General features: G+C 36.4%; 3 protein-coding genes and 1 long non-coding RNA gene across 13 annotated transcripts in view; 2 read left to right on the top strand and 2 right to left on the bottom strand.

Moving 5' to 3' along the window:
• The window catches only part of LOC118744821, a 15,212-nt gene extending 14,964 nt beyond the window's left edge, over positions 1-248 (bottom strand). Inside the window, exon 1 of the long non-coding RNA XR_004993591.1 lies at positions 6-248. This is a non-coding gene — a long non-coding RNA (uncharacterized LOC118744821). The remainder of the gene's footprint in view (positions 1-5) is intronic.
• Positions 1-1,244, top strand: part of LOC118744820 (pyruvate carboxylase, mitochondrial) — a 38,967-nt gene extending 37,723 nt beyond the window's left edge. For all 7 annotated transcript variants that reach the window (XM_036478175.1, XM_036478182.1, XM_036478178.1 and 4 more), the window contains one exon: positions 548-1,244. In XM_036478175.1, coding sequence (XP_036334068.1) covers positions 548-796 — 249 coding nt within the window. In that variant the 3' untranslated portion in view covers positions 797-1,244. The remainder of the gene's footprint in view (positions 1-547) is intronic.
• A 1,361-nt stretch (positions 1,245-2,605) lies between these two features.
• Positions 2,606-5,366, bottom strand: LOC118744822 (transducin beta-like protein 3). 2 transcript variants are annotated; one of them, XM_036478183.1, is made up of 2 exons: positions 5,201-5,366; positions 2,606-5,133 (listed from the first exon to the last, which is right to left on the bottom strand). In XM_036478183.1, the coding sequence occupies exons 1-2, from the start codon at positions 5,221-5,223 to the stop codon at positions 2,748-2,750; spliced, it is 2,409 nt and encodes an 802-aa protein (XP_036334076.1). In that variant the 5' UTR covers positions 5,224-5,366; the 3' UTR covers positions 2,606-2,747. The 2 variants fall into 2 exon arrangements, with proteins under 2 accessions (XP_036334076.1, XP_036334077.1); XM_036478184.1 differs by lacking the exon at positions 5,201-5,366 and having other exon boundaries at positions 2,606-4,761; positions 4,823-4,932.
• A 457-nt stretch (positions 5,367-5,823) lies between these two features.
• On the top strand, positions 5,824-14,716 carry LOC118744823 (peroxisomal (S)-2-hydroxy-acid oxidase GLO5). Of its 3 annotated transcripts, XM_036478187.1 has the most exons (4): positions 5,824-5,892; positions 6,332-7,923; positions 9,886-10,158; positions 13,962-14,716. In XM_036478187.1, exons 3-4 carry the CDS (start codon positions 9,893-9,895, stop codon positions 14,656-14,658), a joined length of 963 nt encoding a protein of 320 aa, XP_036334080.1. In that variant the 5' UTR covers positions 5,824-5,892; positions 6,332-7,923; positions 9,886-9,892; the 3' UTR covers positions 14,659-14,716. The 3 variants fall into 3 exon arrangements, with proteins under 3 accessions (XP_036334080.1, XP_036334078.1, XP_036334079.1); XM_036478185.1 differs by lacking the exons at positions 5,824-5,892; positions 6,332-7,923 and adding an exon at positions 7,959-8,326; XM_036478186.1 differs by lacking the exons at positions 5,824-5,892; positions 6,332-7,923 and adding an exon at positions 9,237-9,728.
• Positions 14,717-16,678: the final 1,962 nt, after the last annotated feature.

Genomic DNA, 16,678 nt, shown 5'->3' on the forward strand with positions numbered 1-16,678 from the left:
CACACAGGCACAGATCGACTACGAATGTTTTTGTTTTTTTACTTGCATTACTCCGGGAAAACTTTCTCGGCGGCTTTCCAATGGCAGGGCTATTCAAAAAGATTCTTTCAAAGCTTTCAAAGAGAAGTTTTTATTGAAACCGTTTTTTAGAGGCGCTTCTAATTTTCCCGATTAGGTTTAGATTCCAGATATGTTTACTTATGAGTTAGAATTCGGTTTCACGATTAAAGATTTTTTTTAGAAAAATCGGATCAGTAATAAAGAAAGATAAACTGCGTTTTATCGAAATTGAAAGTCCGTTTACCATTTTCGCCCACTAGCTTACCAAGCGTAGCAGTAAGCCAATCCCTGAGCAAAGGTACAGAGTACAGTAAGTCTCAGGAAAATCTGAGCAAGTTTACTATTTTTCACCGAAGTTTATATGGATATCTCTACCACTCTTACTGATGCACGAAGATAATGAATTATTTCACTTACAACTTTAATTCAGTCTGCATTTTATTTTTTAACCTTTCTTAACTAATAAAATTTGCTTCGTTTGGAACAGGAACTTCACATCCATCCCAAGGCCAATAAATCGAACAAAAATGAAGTAGGCGCACCCATGCCTGGCACAGTGATCGATATTCGTGTAAAGGAGGGTGACACAGTCGAAAAGGGGCAACCTTTGGTAGTACTATCTGCCATGAAAATGGAGATGATTGTACAAGCACCTAAAGCTGGAGTGGTGAAGAAGCTGGAGATCATCAACGGCATGAAATTGGAAGGTGACGACTTGCTCATGCATATCGAGTAAAAATCATCGCCTTCGGCCCAGCCAAGTTGAACTGCATACCCATATGCCTGCTCTCAAAACTACTGCTTAGACCGACAGTAAATTTATTGCTTTGCGATTTTGCGATGCGAACACAAACACATACAATAATAAATAAGCTTAAATACATATATGTACAATACAAAAATATGAGTGTGAAAAGCCCAAAACGTACCAATTAGTGATGATATTTGTAGTAAATTAAAGAAGGAAATTGTTATATACACACATGCATTCTTATATATAACTATATATGAAAAAATGACAAACGATGGTACTTATGTAAACTTATATACTTATGAATATTTATTGTGTGTACATTTTAATTTACTAAATGCGCGGCCATACCAAAGTCTCAGCGAATTAAAACTTGGCTGTTTGCAAATGCAAAAAATGATACTGTCAATTTAAATAGAAAAATAATTACAAACATACTTAAACAAAACAAACTTAGAAGAAAAAAACATTTGACTCCCACATCTCCATTTAAGAGTTTGAACTTTTGTACCTTCCTAGTGAATTTACATACATATATGCATATTGAGATGATTTTAATATTGTTATTGCTGATATTGAGGAACGAATGTACAAATTCCTTTGTCAGCTAAGAGCACACATCGCGACAATCGTTGTGTCCTTTTTTTAATAGAAAGTTTCAATTTTTTCACGCACAAAAATTTCGTACCATATCGAGCCACTGTGCAGATATGTTAAACCGTAAATCTGTAGCCGTTTTTTGTGCTTGACAAAGTGTGCAGACAAAGGCAGTTGCAGTTGCGTTGAAAGCGCAGACAAAAATAAAAATAGCTACAAACCATTATTAAAAAAAGAAAAAACAATATATATTTTTGTAAGTGTTATAATGGTTTCCTTACTTTTTTATATGCATACATAGTATGTGTTAAGTTTAGAATTACTGTAGTGAGCAACATATTTTTTATACAATTCTCTTGTTCATTTAGTAGATTTCTTTATATTGTTTTCGATATACATATTTTTTGTTAAGTTTCATTTAAAGCGAGTTAAATTATATAAATGATTATGCGAGAACAAAGAGTTTATTTAAATGTATAAAATATGTATGTATGTTGGCAAGATAATAAAGAAATGTTTAAAAATATAACTTCATCCTATTTTATTTGATATTTCGAAATGTGGCGTTTGGAGAAAATAAAGAAGCTCGCTCGCTCCCAAATTCTAAAAATTCGCTTTCCCACTTTTTTCAACTTCACTGTAAAATTGTACCAGGCAAACAGAAGCACAAAGAAGGTCGCTGCAGCCCCGCGCACACACACATCTATGTACACAACCGCGGGCACTGCACGTGATGCACAGGGTTGCCAGAGTTGGAAATTAAAAGCGGTATAATTTTTTCACTGCACATTGTGTAAACAGCAATCAGCTGATTGTCTCACATGGTAAACATCGTACAGTTCCATAAGTAAAGTAACTCTTCTTCTTACCGTTTTTTCTGGCAGGCTGTAGGTGTGTTTTTGGCAGGCTGTAGGTGTGTTTTTGGTTATTGCATTGGTGTTTTTGGTTCAGTGTGTTAGTGTATTTTGAATAAATTGTAATAGAAATAAATTAAATTGTAATAGAAATGAAAGAAATTGTAAAAGATAAGAGCACATGCCAAAAAACAGGTGATCTCAGCTGTAGGCATATTTTGGCAATCAGCTGATAGTGTTTTTACTTATGAAACTGTACGATGATGGTAAATTAGCAGACCGGTTAACCGCCGTTTGCTGAAAAAAAAACTAAAAAGCACCACCAAGAAATCAAAAATGTCACTTCTACAACCAATCCAATCTCGGTTAATTAACAAGAAATGGACAATATTTGCAAATGTTTTATTTTTTCATCATGTCGCTACTAGTAGTACTACAAAACTCAATCAAACAATAACGCCACATTAACCAGCTTCCAGACAACCCTAAATTCCATCGACAATATACTCGAGAAACATCAGCTCCTTGGTCAGCTCATTGACACGTTTGTGATGCCGCTGGAGGTATGGCGTCAGTACTTCTACCACATTACGCATACCAGGCACCCCGTGCTCTGTCGGCGCTGCTATGCAATCACTCAGCAAATAGTGCAACACCAGGTTGGCTATCTTGCAATGTCTCGAATTAGTTGTCCACGCCTTCGTGTGCTCCATAAGCGTCACACGCTGCTCCCCGTTCAACGTATTGATTATCTCATGCACGGGTTCAGTGTTGCGCCCACGCACATATTCACTTATAATGTTGTAGGTTGTTTTTGGTTTGCCTAGTCGAAGGGCTAACATGAAGGCTTTTTTCATATTTTGCCGTTGTTGTAACAAAGACTGTAGCGTTTGTTCCTCTCGCATCAATTGTGCGCGTTTATCGATCTCCTCGTTCCGGCACTGTGTGGTAACATCTTGCCACTTTATTAATTTGGAGTCTGCACCACCACTGTAAAAACATTTACCGCTGCGCGCTGATACGGCCAAAGACCAAATACGATCGGTATGCGCATCCAGTGTTTGTACGCATTCGTTCGTTTTAATGCTCCATAACTTAAGTATACCATCGGTTGCGGCAGACACTATATATTTGCCGTAATCAATGAATTCTGCGCGCAGAATAGTGCATTCTTGCTCAAAACGTTTTATACAAGTTAGTGTGGATAGCGACCAAAGACGTAGTGTACAATCGCTGGATGAAGTTAGTACGACTTGATCAGCCGGCGAGAATCGCACGCACCAAACGCCTCGCGTATGTCCACGCAGCGTGCCAACTAAGGTGTTGGTCTCAGCACTCCATAATTTCGCAGTTTTGTCTTGCGATGATGTAGCCAGAAGTTTATTGTTGGGCGAAAAGCTGACACTATTCACCTCCTTGTCATGCGACAGTGCCGAGTACTTTAAATTGAAGGAGTGTGCTGCATCTTTGTTTTTTTTCAGATGCCATACTTTTAGACTGCCGTCTTGCGAAACTGAAGCGAAGAATGCCGCAGTGTTGCAGCCGAACACGAGACAGCCAATAGTGGAAGTGTGACTGCTGTTGTTGCGAGCAATACACGAAAGTGTAAAGTTATTTGGATTCACTCTCCATAATAAAATACTAAGGTCTTTTCCGGCAGAAAGTAGCAAATTAGTGCCACCAGCCGCGGCTAGTGTCATTACGGTGTCGTTGTGTCCGCTAACAATTTTGCAATTCATATTCGCTTCCGTGTCATATATCTTAATATTTTTACTATTTGAAGCTACAGCTAGGAAGCGGTCATTCTCGCCCAGAAAGCAAATATCAAGTATTTCATCATTAAACCCGATCAATTGCTTTGTACATTCCAGTGTTTTGGTCTCCACACTTTCACCAGTTGCTTTGTATATCAAAATATTTTGTTCCACCGTAACCACAGCCAATTGCTTAGTGTGTTTACAATATAGTAGTTGTCGAAGCTCTTGGCTTGCGTCCTCACTCAAAGTGATTAATTTAGCTGTTTTACAATCAACCAACTTTAAGGCTCCGGATGCACAAGCTACGACCACATCAAATGCCCCTTTGTTGACAAGATTTTCATTCAAACAGACTACGCCTTCAAGTTCTTCATACATCGGTATAACTTTGTGCTGGGATGCATCGGCTAACCGCCATACAATTAAGACTTTGTCTCGACTTACCGAAGCTACAAAATCATAACCACCATCATTTCCACCGCCTATAAATGTGATAGCTGTGACCTGGGAAAGGTGTCCACGCATTTGTCGCAAAAGTCGCTTCTCTGCATAGTTCCAACAATATATTGCATTATCTGCGCCTGCTGCATACACTTCCGTGCGCGTAGGATCTGGATGGAATGCTAAAACTAGTGCTGGGCCGGAAAATTCACGCAAAGCGCAAACACACGTGCTATGTACATAATCCCATATGCGTAAAGAAGAATCAGCACCACTAGAGCAAATGATCTTACCACAATTGCTGAAATGAATTTTAACTATCGGTCCTCGGTGCTGAGATTTCCATAATTTCACGACTTTACCAGTATCGATAGACCATAGACGCAGTAATCCACTGCGGTGAGCTGTTACAAGTAAAGTGTTATCCGGTGCAAGCGCAAAACAAGGAATTTCGTCTTCTAATTGTTCATCATCCGATCGTGGTGCTTTGTCTGCCGATAAGCCAGTTTCTCCTGCTTCAACATTAGTGCCGTATGAACGCACAAGTTGGCCCGTGGAGACATTCACTGCACATACTTCGGTATGATTCGAACAATAAAAAATTTGGCCATCATTGGACCAAGCGACATCACCACCATTATAGAAATTGTTGAACTTGGCATCAATAGCATAACTGGGCGATGAAGTAAAAGTGGAAATAAAGATTAGTTGGAGATTTATAAATGTTTCTGCTGTATTACCTCTTCTCACACAAACCAGACATGATATAATTGTGGCATTAACAATTTTTAAATATGCGAATTAAATTGATAATATCCTCGTGCAATACTCCCGGTGTTTACGTTTTTCGCTTTTCTCTTTGCACCAAAAACGTGCGCGTCACAGAAGTACCCATATGATTAAAAACTAAAAAGTAGGGCGTACACAGTTAGCGAAATCCCATATACCGCCTGTCAAAACGTAGAAATATCCTGTCAAAATGTTATTAAAATAAACTCAAAAATTGGCAAAATACGCATTGAATTAAATGAATTCCGATGTTTATCTATATTATAAGTTATTATTAAGTAGTATTTGCCTTATGAGTGAGTTTAAAGTAGAACTTTTGAGATAGTGAAATTGCTAATTGTGGACTTTCGACTTAAAATTGTGTTATGTATATATAAAATTTGGTCAGTGCTTATATGAGTTATGGAAAATGAGTGTGCATTGTGACATTTTCGGCCCTTTTGAAAGCAGCCGGCACCTTAAGCACAATCGATTGATTTTCGGCACTATTTTGGCGTATTTCAGCCGCGAATTTTAAATTTAAGAGTTAACCTTTAATCTAATAAATTAAAGTAAAATTTTTTATTCTTACAGATTAACTCGCGTACAGTGGCAGCATAAATTGTAAGCCGTTCAGCAGCGAATTTAGAATTTAAGGATTTAGGTAAGCATAGTAGTTAGTATAGTAGAACTCATCTGATATGTATGTATGTACTGCCAAGGATGTACCTCCAGTTAGCGTTAACTGGACATGGTGCAAACGGCCCTAAAACATATTTGTACATTGGCGGTATGTGTACAGTGTCCATTCGTACCGATTTTGGCGGGACAGTGCCGATTTTGAGAAAATTGTCCCGCTGAATATTTTTTAAAATCAAGTTTTTTTCTCTTAGTTTTATTTTAAATTAAACTGTATTAAAAATTTTATATCCTTTTCATTCTAAAATCAAAATTGTATGTTCGGATTCGATGCATTACATATGTCCCGATTTTTGTCCGTAAGTGTAGTAGAACTCAACTGAAATTTATGTATGTAACTGCCAGCTTGTAACCGTCATTGCTAATAAATTAACTTACAATTTTTTATTCTTGCTTCTCTACAGATTTTACTCGCGTGAAAACGCGTGAAGCAGCAGAAATTGAGAAGTTGGATCATGAGTCGCAAAAGGCCGCATGGCGACAAAGAATCAGAAACTAATAAAACAGTTTCCGTGGTGAAAAAGGTTTTACGATCGTCGTGCAAAAATGACGTCGTATATGATCAAATACAAAAGGATGTGGACGAGATGTCGTGTCTATTCGTCGATGTATCAAGATACATTCACATTACACTGATGCAACGTTGGGTACATGGAAACTTTGACGCAATGAATTTTCTTGACTGTTATTACCATCTAATGGTAAAGAAAAAACCAAAATATACAATAGACCAGGAGTATAATATGCTGCGAAAAAACCTCAAGTTGTACGATAGTTCGTATCGGTCGAATTTATTTGTGGAAAACGCGAATAAATTTCTGACTATATTCCATAACAATATTTGGATGCACGGTTATACTCGGCTCAGAAAATATTTCAAATTTGAAAGACAAAAAAAAACGTATATGATACACTGAGCTACTTATTCGACAAAAATTGCAAAAATAATGCAGATGAAGAATTACTTCAACGTATGCGTGTAGAGCTACATTGGAACGGAAATAAACTACACGAAATAGAGAATGTTAAACTGTTTTGGTCTTCCATCGAATTATTTTACAACCTGCAACGGTATAATGAGATAAATGAAATAAAAAATTTTTCACTAATACCACAACTAAAACACGGTTTACATCACGTGAGATGCGATCGATTTGCGTTCCATCAACTATTGTGTCGATTGAAATTATTCAAAGGGCCATTTTCTTCCTTCGATAAAAGTGAATTTGGAAAATATTTTAAAATTCCTTCCACGTGCACTAAAACGTTTTCGTCCTTACAAACTGATGGCATCTGTATTTCATTTTGTATGGAAAAGCAAATAAAAAAAACAAAACGAAACTAAGCTAGTGAAAAAGAGAAAACTGAAACCAAATGAAACAGATTGTACAGGAGATCTAATAAAAATACGTGCAACAAAATAATAAATATACGAAAGATTTCACCACAAAATCAGAATTGTCTGCGAATTCGTAAAATTTTAAAGAATATTGTAAATTTGAACTTGAAATACTGGAGCAAAAACAAAAAATATTCTCGCAAAGAAAGGTGGCTCGGCTGAAGCTGAAGAAATACATTTGCCGACAAAAAGCCTGCAACAAAATTGCGCAACAACTGGTACCAAACAAAGAAGAGAAAACGTTAATCTAACTCGGATCAACAGAGATTGCTTCAAACTCAACAATGCGCGGATATAGGCGTACACCAAATCGGTTACTAATCGCAGCACTAAAACAACGGCAAGCAGATATTCTGATGGTTAATGAATTCAGAACAACCAAACTTTGCGCAAAATGTACTTTGCGCACAGGTACCAGTTTTGTCCAAACTGCCGTACTTGCTGGAATCGAAACGTCAATGCTGGGAAAAACATTCTCTACCTGGGAGAATGTATCATTAACCAAGAACAAAAACATGAGAATTTTCACAAATAAGATGTCATTATTTCATATATGGCGAAAAATATGTACATCTGACTGGCAACAGTTTAACTCTAGTTAGTACCCCCTATATTGCATTTGCATACAAAACAAAGTCGGCCCGCTTATTGTTTTTTTTTTACAGTAGAATTGGTGTGTTATCTCTTCAAAACAAACTTGATGTACTCGTAATAATTAATATAATCTTGCTTGTCATTAGGCAGATAAGCGGGATGAGCATTTTCTCATAATCATCTAAATAAATACATAATTTTAAAAATTTGGTATGCTGGAACTCAGTTGTAGTCGCGTTTGCAAGGAAAAAGCAAGTAGCGTCAATGAAGATAAAATGGTCTTTGTGTGTGTAGAGGATTTTGAAAAGAAAGCATACAGTGTGCTCGAAAAGAGCGCTTTGGATTATTATCGTAGCGGCGCAGGAGAACAATTTACACTGAACTTGAATCGTGAAGCTTTTCGAAGGTTATTGTTCTCCTACATATAGGCCCTTATTATGAGCTGCATTCGATTTTCGATCTTCGCTGGCTATCGAAGATCGAAGATCGAAAGTGAAATTCGTATTATGAGCTATGCAAGCGTGTCGAAATTTTCGTTGAGTATCGAATTTTCTGTCGAACAGAATTTTGCTTTCGATGATGTAGCGAAGTGTTAGAAAATTGTGAAAAATGTATGATTTTGTATATGTTTTCTTACATTTTGGCGGCTAGACATTAATTTTAAACAATTTTTATTAATTTCATGCAGTTCTAACATCTTGAATACTAACCACAAGCTCGAAAGGCTGGTTTTACTTGTGAAAGAAAATCCCAATACTCTGTTGGCACGATCTCTGAGAACAAAATCGTAGCGCTGTTGATAGTTTTAAAATATTTTAAATAGATTTCGCTCACAAACGCCTCTTTAGATGGTCGGAACTTTTTAATGAATCTGTAGACAAATTTCTTAAATATATTTTATATCAAAATATATTCGAAAGACTAATAAACTTAAACTCTCTTAAACATTTGCTACTCCTGGCCAGTTTACTAAGCTCTCATCCTCTGACGAATCGTTGAACCAGAACTCGTACTCATTTTACCACGTTTTTATAAACTTGCTTTCTTTTTTACTTCATTTTAATTAGAACAAATTTACATAAATATGTATAAGCACACTATTTAGTTTGCTCGATTTGTAAACAAAGCTTCTCAGCGGTGAAAAATATACTATTGTGAACAACCTAAACGAGCGAAATTCACAATAGCGCTATTCTTCATCGAATGAGTGCCATAATACCAAATGCAAATTCGTTCGCTCAGCACTTTCGACCACAGTCGAAAATCGAATGCAACTCATAATAGGGGCCATAATTTAAGTTCTATTCTCATATTGAAGATTTAGATACATACATACATACATGGTATGTATAAAAAAAAAACTATAGAATATGAAATTAGACATATCAGCAAGTTGTGCATCGAAAAAAATTAGATATACTATATAGAACATTTTTTTCGAACTAAGGCACCATTCTATAGATAGCACGAACATATACGAAGTAGAAATACATATACATTAGACTGTGTTAAATAAAACGAATGTCGGTCACAAAATTTCAGCCTTCGATATCATTTTTCAATTAGCGCTCGCAAAAATAAGAATTGAATATAACAAACAAAAAATCTAAGTACCTTGTAGCCCATTTAATTTTAGTATAATCAGTGTCAGTTTGAACTTAGCTTTGACTTACCGTTGATTTTTGGAAATTTTTTCGTTGACGGTGTTATGCATTTTTTTCCATACAAAGTGACTCAGTGTGTTCGACAACTTGTTTATATGAAAAAATGAACAATAACTTCAACAAAAAAAAATCAAAAAACCATCGGTAAGTTAAAAAAAGTAGCGGACATTTTTTTTTTTTTGCTTTTATTTCCGCTAACGGGCCGGAAACTCGAAAAAATACATCTACAGTTTTGCTTCGCAGTGCAAAATAGTATGAACAAGTACATATAAAAACTAAAATTTATAAATTTTTATTTCAGAATTCGCATGCGTCCACGATTTTTACGTGATGTCTCTAAAATTGACACACGTTGCAATATCCTGGGCATTGATCTTAAATGGCCATTAGGTATTGCACCCACTGCTATGCAAAAATTGGCGCATCCGGAGGGTGAGGGTGCAAATGCGCGTGCAGCAGGCAGTGCTGGTTCCATCTATATATTGAGTACATTGTCTACTATGTCAATTGAAGAGGTCGCAACTGCGGCACCAAATACCAATAAATGGTTTCAGCTTTACGTCTACAAAGATCGGTAAATAAACATATGTTTATATGTATGTGCACGTAATCGCTATAATCGTATAGTTATATGCATTAGGGTTGGTACTATTCGTAAATTTGGATATCCGGATGTCCGTTCGGATATTCGTGTACATGGATAAAATCCGGACATCCGGTTACTATGTGTTAATAATAATATTTCGAGTTGCAAAATAAGTAACAGAAAATTCATAATACAAAAACAATTCTTATTTTATTTTTATATTGTTATATTTATTATGTTACGTTATGTTATGTTATTTTATTGTTATATTCTGATATCTATACACTATTCGGATGTTGATAATTTTTACTCAGGTATTCAGATATTCGGATAGTCAAAAAAACCGGAAAGAACTCCCAGCCTTATATGCATATGCACCAGCTCAAAGGAAGGTAAAATTGGAGGGACTTTTTGGGAATACCCTATCTATTTTAAGGTGATTTTCCTGGGAAAGTGGAATTCAACCAATATTTAACGATTACACGGTTTGTGATCCTCTCGTTTCTATTCTAGAAGAGACAAGTCCATGACCGCATGGGGCAAGGTCCCGTGACTGATAGTGTCGGCAACACTGGCCACTCAAAGGGAAATTTTCTATTACAACACAATGGCAACGCCATTCCCTTTTGAAACGATTATCAACGGCAGCTCTAGTTTTTAGTTTTCAAAGAAGCCGCGACAAAAAACCAATTGTAAAACGAAGCCGAAAGAAGTCTAAGAACGAAAACTGAAATTTGTCTGCTTTATATTTCTGCCCGCGAGCCATAGATTTGAATTTAAATATACAACTTAAAATTAACTCCCTTGTTTCGTTTCTCTGACAAACAGAGTTCAATACTTTCGCGAACAAGGTTGTGCTGTTATGTGGTCTTCGTGGGGAATATAATCTTTTTCGTGTCAATTTATTTTCTGTAGGGTAAGCCCGCGTAATAAGGCACAATTTTTTTTGCTTTTCACAATATCTTCCAAAATAAATAACATTTTGTTACAAAAATTAAATGGAAATTCAGTTTATTAAATTTACTAATATATTCTGTATATAAAAAACCAAAAACGAAAACAGTTCTTTACATAAAATGCCGAATAAAAATATATATTATAAAATTTTCCCCGAAATCTTCCAATCCATCAGACTCGTCATTAAGGGGTACATTTTGTTCCTCCTCTGATGAACTGGGCAAATCTAGGACTTGGTTTTTGTTTTTCGGTTTATGAATGGGCGTAATTTTTTTTTATTTTTTGTGTTTTCTTCGCACTTCATAGATTTTAGCAATTGCTGTGACCTGTTTCCGGTGTTGTCAACACCCGTGCTTTTTGTGCCCTTTCACTTTTTTTAGGCTTAGATACCGAAGGAACAGGACAGACATGATCTAGAGCTTTGCCGGGGGTTATATCAGGGGGCTCTGTGGCATCAAATAAAGAGTCAACTACTTAGTGCAAGAATAAAATGTGTTTGGGTAGAAAGTGGTAATAAAAACGTAAAATAAAAAATTAGATATGAGCAGTTATTAAATATCTTAATATCTACCTGTGGTGGTGTCATATGCCGTAGAATCTCCATTCTTCGCCCATTTGTATAAAAGCATATTCTGGAATTGCAGTTGGATTAAAGGGACAAATACCAGTTGCCACGAAAACCCGATATTCAATTTTTCGATACCGCAGAATTTCCCCAGGCCTCGGAGAGTAAGTTCCCAAATTCATATCGTCCAATTTTGCGACTCGGATTATTGCGAATAAATAAATTACACGCAGCGTAATAGTATGACTTGAATGCTTTGAAAAAGGATCTGTCCAAGACTGGAGGAATTGAGTCGTATGAGGTGGCAAACAAAAGAGAACTATATCATTTTTTGGAGTGGTTGCCCATTAGTCTACTGTCAGTCATAATATTTTCAAGCAGATCGAAATATTTTTTCCTTCTTCTCGGTTCATGCTGGTTGCTCGAGCTTGCGAAACACCTTCAGATTTTATAACGGAAAGATCTTGGTTTCGTTTTAAAAATCGTTGCAACCATTCGTCGCCGGCTGTCTTATTAAATCGGTGTGCAACACAAGCTTTTCAGCAATATCATATGCCATTTGACGTACCATCCGCCGTGTTGGAGCGAACCCATGGCCTTGCAACTTTTTTATGTGCGCAACCATTTTTTGTTCGATGTCACCTCCCAAACAAATAGGTCCACCCAATGGCTTCTTACTAGACGTTTTAGATTTAAGGTACCAGCAGATCGTTGAAGCAGAGACCTTGTACTCTTTTGCAGCCGCATTGATAGATAATTTATTTTTTTGTATTGCATCAATCGCAGTTTTTAAGTTTTCGTCGGACCACGAAGCCCTGTTCGAATTAGCTTTCCGTTTATAAACGTTGGGCATTTCTAATAGCATACAATATCAAAAAATAATTGTGTATATATTTTCTCTCGAAAGATATGAACAAATTGTAAAGTATTTCTTTTTTTTTATTAGATAGAAAATGTTCGTAAAACGGGTGATATGGCATATGAAAAAAAAAATATGCATACCATATCGCCCGGAAGAAATTACACCATTTCGCCCGTTTTGACACAATTTACGAGCAACACTGACAAAAGCTAAACTTCTTGGAATTCGTTCCAATTTGCATGCGTGGTTTTTCTTTAAGTCCCTTTTCAGACACGTCAAGTCTTGAAAGCAATTTTTTTCGCATTCTCTTTTGTGTTTTCTATTTGCTTCCACACGCGTCAACTTTAATTGAATTCAAGTTCTTGGTTCTTTAACTGGGAAGCAACGAAAAGATAAAAAAAGACAAGAAAACTTGAAACGAATTGAGGGTACGGAGATATCTGTACTCTTCCCCTCTCTTCTCACCTCCTTCGCCTACGAACGAGCAGACTTGAAAACAAGACTTGACGTGTCTGAAAGGGGACATACTCTTAACATGATTAAATAATACAAGGTTCGATAAACTGACAGTTGTCTCTCTCGCACCGCTCCCTTAGCAGTGGCAGCGTGTTGCTTCTTTGCAAACTTACTTGGAAAAAGTGTAGCTTTGGTGTGAAATAGAAGTATAAGATTTGGGCAATATATTTATTTGGATATACATATGAAGCATATTTAACTGATGAAAACATAAACTTTTTTTAAATTGGATATTTACATAAAACTCGCAGTAGGGTTATATTAATTTTCTTTTGCAGTTTTTATACAGCGAAATAGCACATAAATTGCGTAATTCACGTAGATACTGTAACATTACGTTCAATATTTCGTTTAAAATGCCAGATTTATTGCAAATACTTTAGAATTTACAAAAGGACTTTCACTACTAATTGCCTACTTTGCGTACTTTTCTACTACCATTTACGCACCAAGGGATTTCATTCTTCGTCTTTCTCCGTCCTTCGTAAATGCAACCTCTTGTAAGGGAATGTCAAACCGCGACTGTCAATAATTATCTAACCTTGTATTATTGAATCATGATCTCTTAATAATATTTTCTATGCACAAACAATATACGTAGGCTAAAAACTTACCGAATAATTCTCATATAAAGAAATATAATATTTCTTAGAAAAGTAATATAAGCCGCACTTTTTTCTCTTTTTATTTTCTTTTTTGAAATTTATCATGCGCACCGACAAGAGCACTTTGCCCCTCGCGTTATTACGTAAGACTGAATCATATATGTTGAAATGAGAGTTCTGAGCGAATTGCAAGAGTGTTTGAGGGTCCACCATATCACCCGGTGAACCATTTCACCCGGGCTTACCCTACTACAACTACCATTTTACGATTTTTCTCTCATTTCAGCTCACTCACAGAGAAAATGGTACGTCGTGCGGAGAAGGCCAATTTTAAGGCAATCGTCTTAACAATTGACGCACCAATTTTTGGTCAACGTCGCTCGGACGTCCGTAATAAATTCAGCCTTCCGCCACATTTACGTCTTGCCAATTTTCAAGGCATCAAAGCTGAAGGTGTGCGTAGTGATAACGAAGCAACATCCGGAATAAATGCTTATGTTTCAAGTCAATTCGATCCGACGCTAACGTGGAAGGATGTGGCCTGGCTAGTAAAGTTAACGCGGCTGCCAATTATAGTTAAAGGCGTACTAACACGCGAAGATGCCGTATTGGCACGTGAATTTGGCTGTGCCGGAATAATTGTCTCAAACCATGGCGCACGACAGATCGATACAGTGCCGGCTGCAATTGAAGCACTTCCCGAGGTGGTCAAAGCAGTGGGTAATGATCTGGTGGTGATGTTGGATGGAGGCGTTACGCAGGGCAATGATATTTTCAAGGCATTGGCGTTGGGTGCAAAAATGGTATTTATAGGACGTGCTGCCCTCTGGGGCTTGGCTTGTGACGGACAAAGAGGTGTTGAAGAACTGTTAAGAGTGTTGCGTAAGGATTTCGAAATTACACTTGCTTTAGCAGGTTGCCAAAAGTTAAGTGATATCACGCTAGATATGGTGGCTCATGAGTCGGCCTATGCAAGGTTATAGAACAAATAACGAGGTTTTAAATATAAAATACAAAATTTATAAAATGTGTATTTAGTGTTTTTTACAAACTTTTATTAAACTTCCTCTGTATGTACATACATATGTAAATAAGTATGTTTGTTAGGGGCAAATCTTGCAATCAATTTTTAACCAACTTCCAGATGACCTACGATCTTGAAGCTTCACAGTTGGCTCAGAACCCGACGACAATGCAATACGAAATATCAGTTAGGTGGCGCAGGAATCGAGATATTTGAAAAACCCGTAATTCGTTCATATTTAGAACGTATATTAAATACATGAAAAAGAATAACTCCACAAAAATGTTTACCGATAGGTGGCGCACGAGTTGATTTATTTAGTGAACCAGTATTTATGGTCCGATTTCATTCAGAAAGCTTGCTTAAAAATATTTCTTTTTAGTATTAACTTATTTATAAAATCAAATAAAACGTATTAAAAATACGTGTTGCAGTAACACAGTATTGAAAATACTTCCCGCCTGGAAATTCTTTGTGCACCGTCCTATCCGCATAGCTCTTGGCTAAATCTTACTTAAAAGATCAATGCACAAAGTGGACTTATCTGTATTTACCGTGTAAACAGACAAAAAGTAGTATCGGAAAGTTTGATTTTCAGAAATAAAAACTGATTTCGAGAGCCCATTTACGTGCAAGGTGTATCTGCTCCTGCAATCTCTTTTGGAATTTCTTGAGTTAGACAGATTTCAAATAAGGACTTGCACTTGCCACGTCTAACAGCTACTTAATAATGTAACGAAGTATTTAAATTTTGTGGGAAAACGCAATCAAAGTTTTATTAATTCATAAAGCTGGTACACAAAAAGATAGAAGGAAATACAAATCGTCGATCGCCCATCGACCAGTTGCAAAACCGCCTAAATCTCCATTGTGACAAAAATGAGATTCGAAAGCCCCGAACCCCAGGCATCGCTATTTATGCCTAAGAATCGTGAAATTGTTATTAAAACAACAGATTTGTAAAATAATAGCTAGAGAAAATACCGCCTATCAAGGTAATGCCTTCAAATAAAACCCGTTTTTTCGCTCTCCTATAAAATTTGAGTGCCGTAAGATAGGCGGTTTTGCAATTGGTCGATGGGCGGTTTTGCGAAAACTTCGACGAAATATCTTCGCCATATTTGGGAAGTTTGGCTATCTGTTAGACTGAACATATTATACTTATCAGGCTTATTAATTGCATAATGAAATCTCCAATAACGTAAATTTTGAGTTAAATCCCTATATTATTAAACGTGCAATGTGTTCACATGATTTATAAAATTGTTGTCCTGAACGTAAAAGGAAGTGAACCAAAGTCGTGTATGCGCCCGTCTTATTTTTTAGGAATTTTAAAATTTAATTATAAATAAATTAATTTAAATTTATGTATGGATATAATTAACAATAAATCAATTTAATTATAAATTCAATAGATTAACATTCGGTTAGTTTTACCTCACTTTCAGCAGAAATGCAAATTGCTAGTGCAGCACGAGCAAATTATTTCTCGAAAGTGATTTGAGTTCTTTTAGTTGCAATACACCTTGAAAATAATTTTGGAAAATCTGCAAACATTTTTTTTCTTCCATTCGCTTTCCATTTTGCGAAAAAAATCTAAAAAAGTGCGCTTGCATTGTTACGTCTAACCGCACTTTAAGTTTGCTTTCGGTTGTATTCCAAGAATGATAGAACACAAGGTTGCGCCGTCCTGGGCGTTGACATTTGTGTACCACAAGTAAACAAAGAATAGAGCGAAAAGAAGAACGAGTTGAAACTGCCAAAGCAGTTCACTTTACAACGAAACCCGTGTTTTAATTTTGCTAAATGTGAAAATATTGCATTTTTCACCTAATCTATTAGAGAATAGTGAACATTTTAGTGCACTCCATTGCTTTACAATTGAGGCTGCTTCAGCAAACGTTTTAGTGCACTCCATTGCTTTGCAATTAAGGCTGCTGCAGAAAACTGCAGCAGCATCTCTGCGGGATTGATTAGTT

Source organism: Rhagoletis pomonella, unplaced genomic scaffold, assembly GCF_013731165.1.
Source record: "Rhagoletis pomonella isolate Grant_MI unplaced genomic scaffold, Rhpom_1.0 Rhpom_scaffold_00008, whole genome shotgun sequence".
Classification (NCBI taxonomy): Eukaryota; Metazoa; Arthropoda; class Insecta; order Diptera; family Tephritidae; genus Rhagoletis; species Rhagoletis pomonella.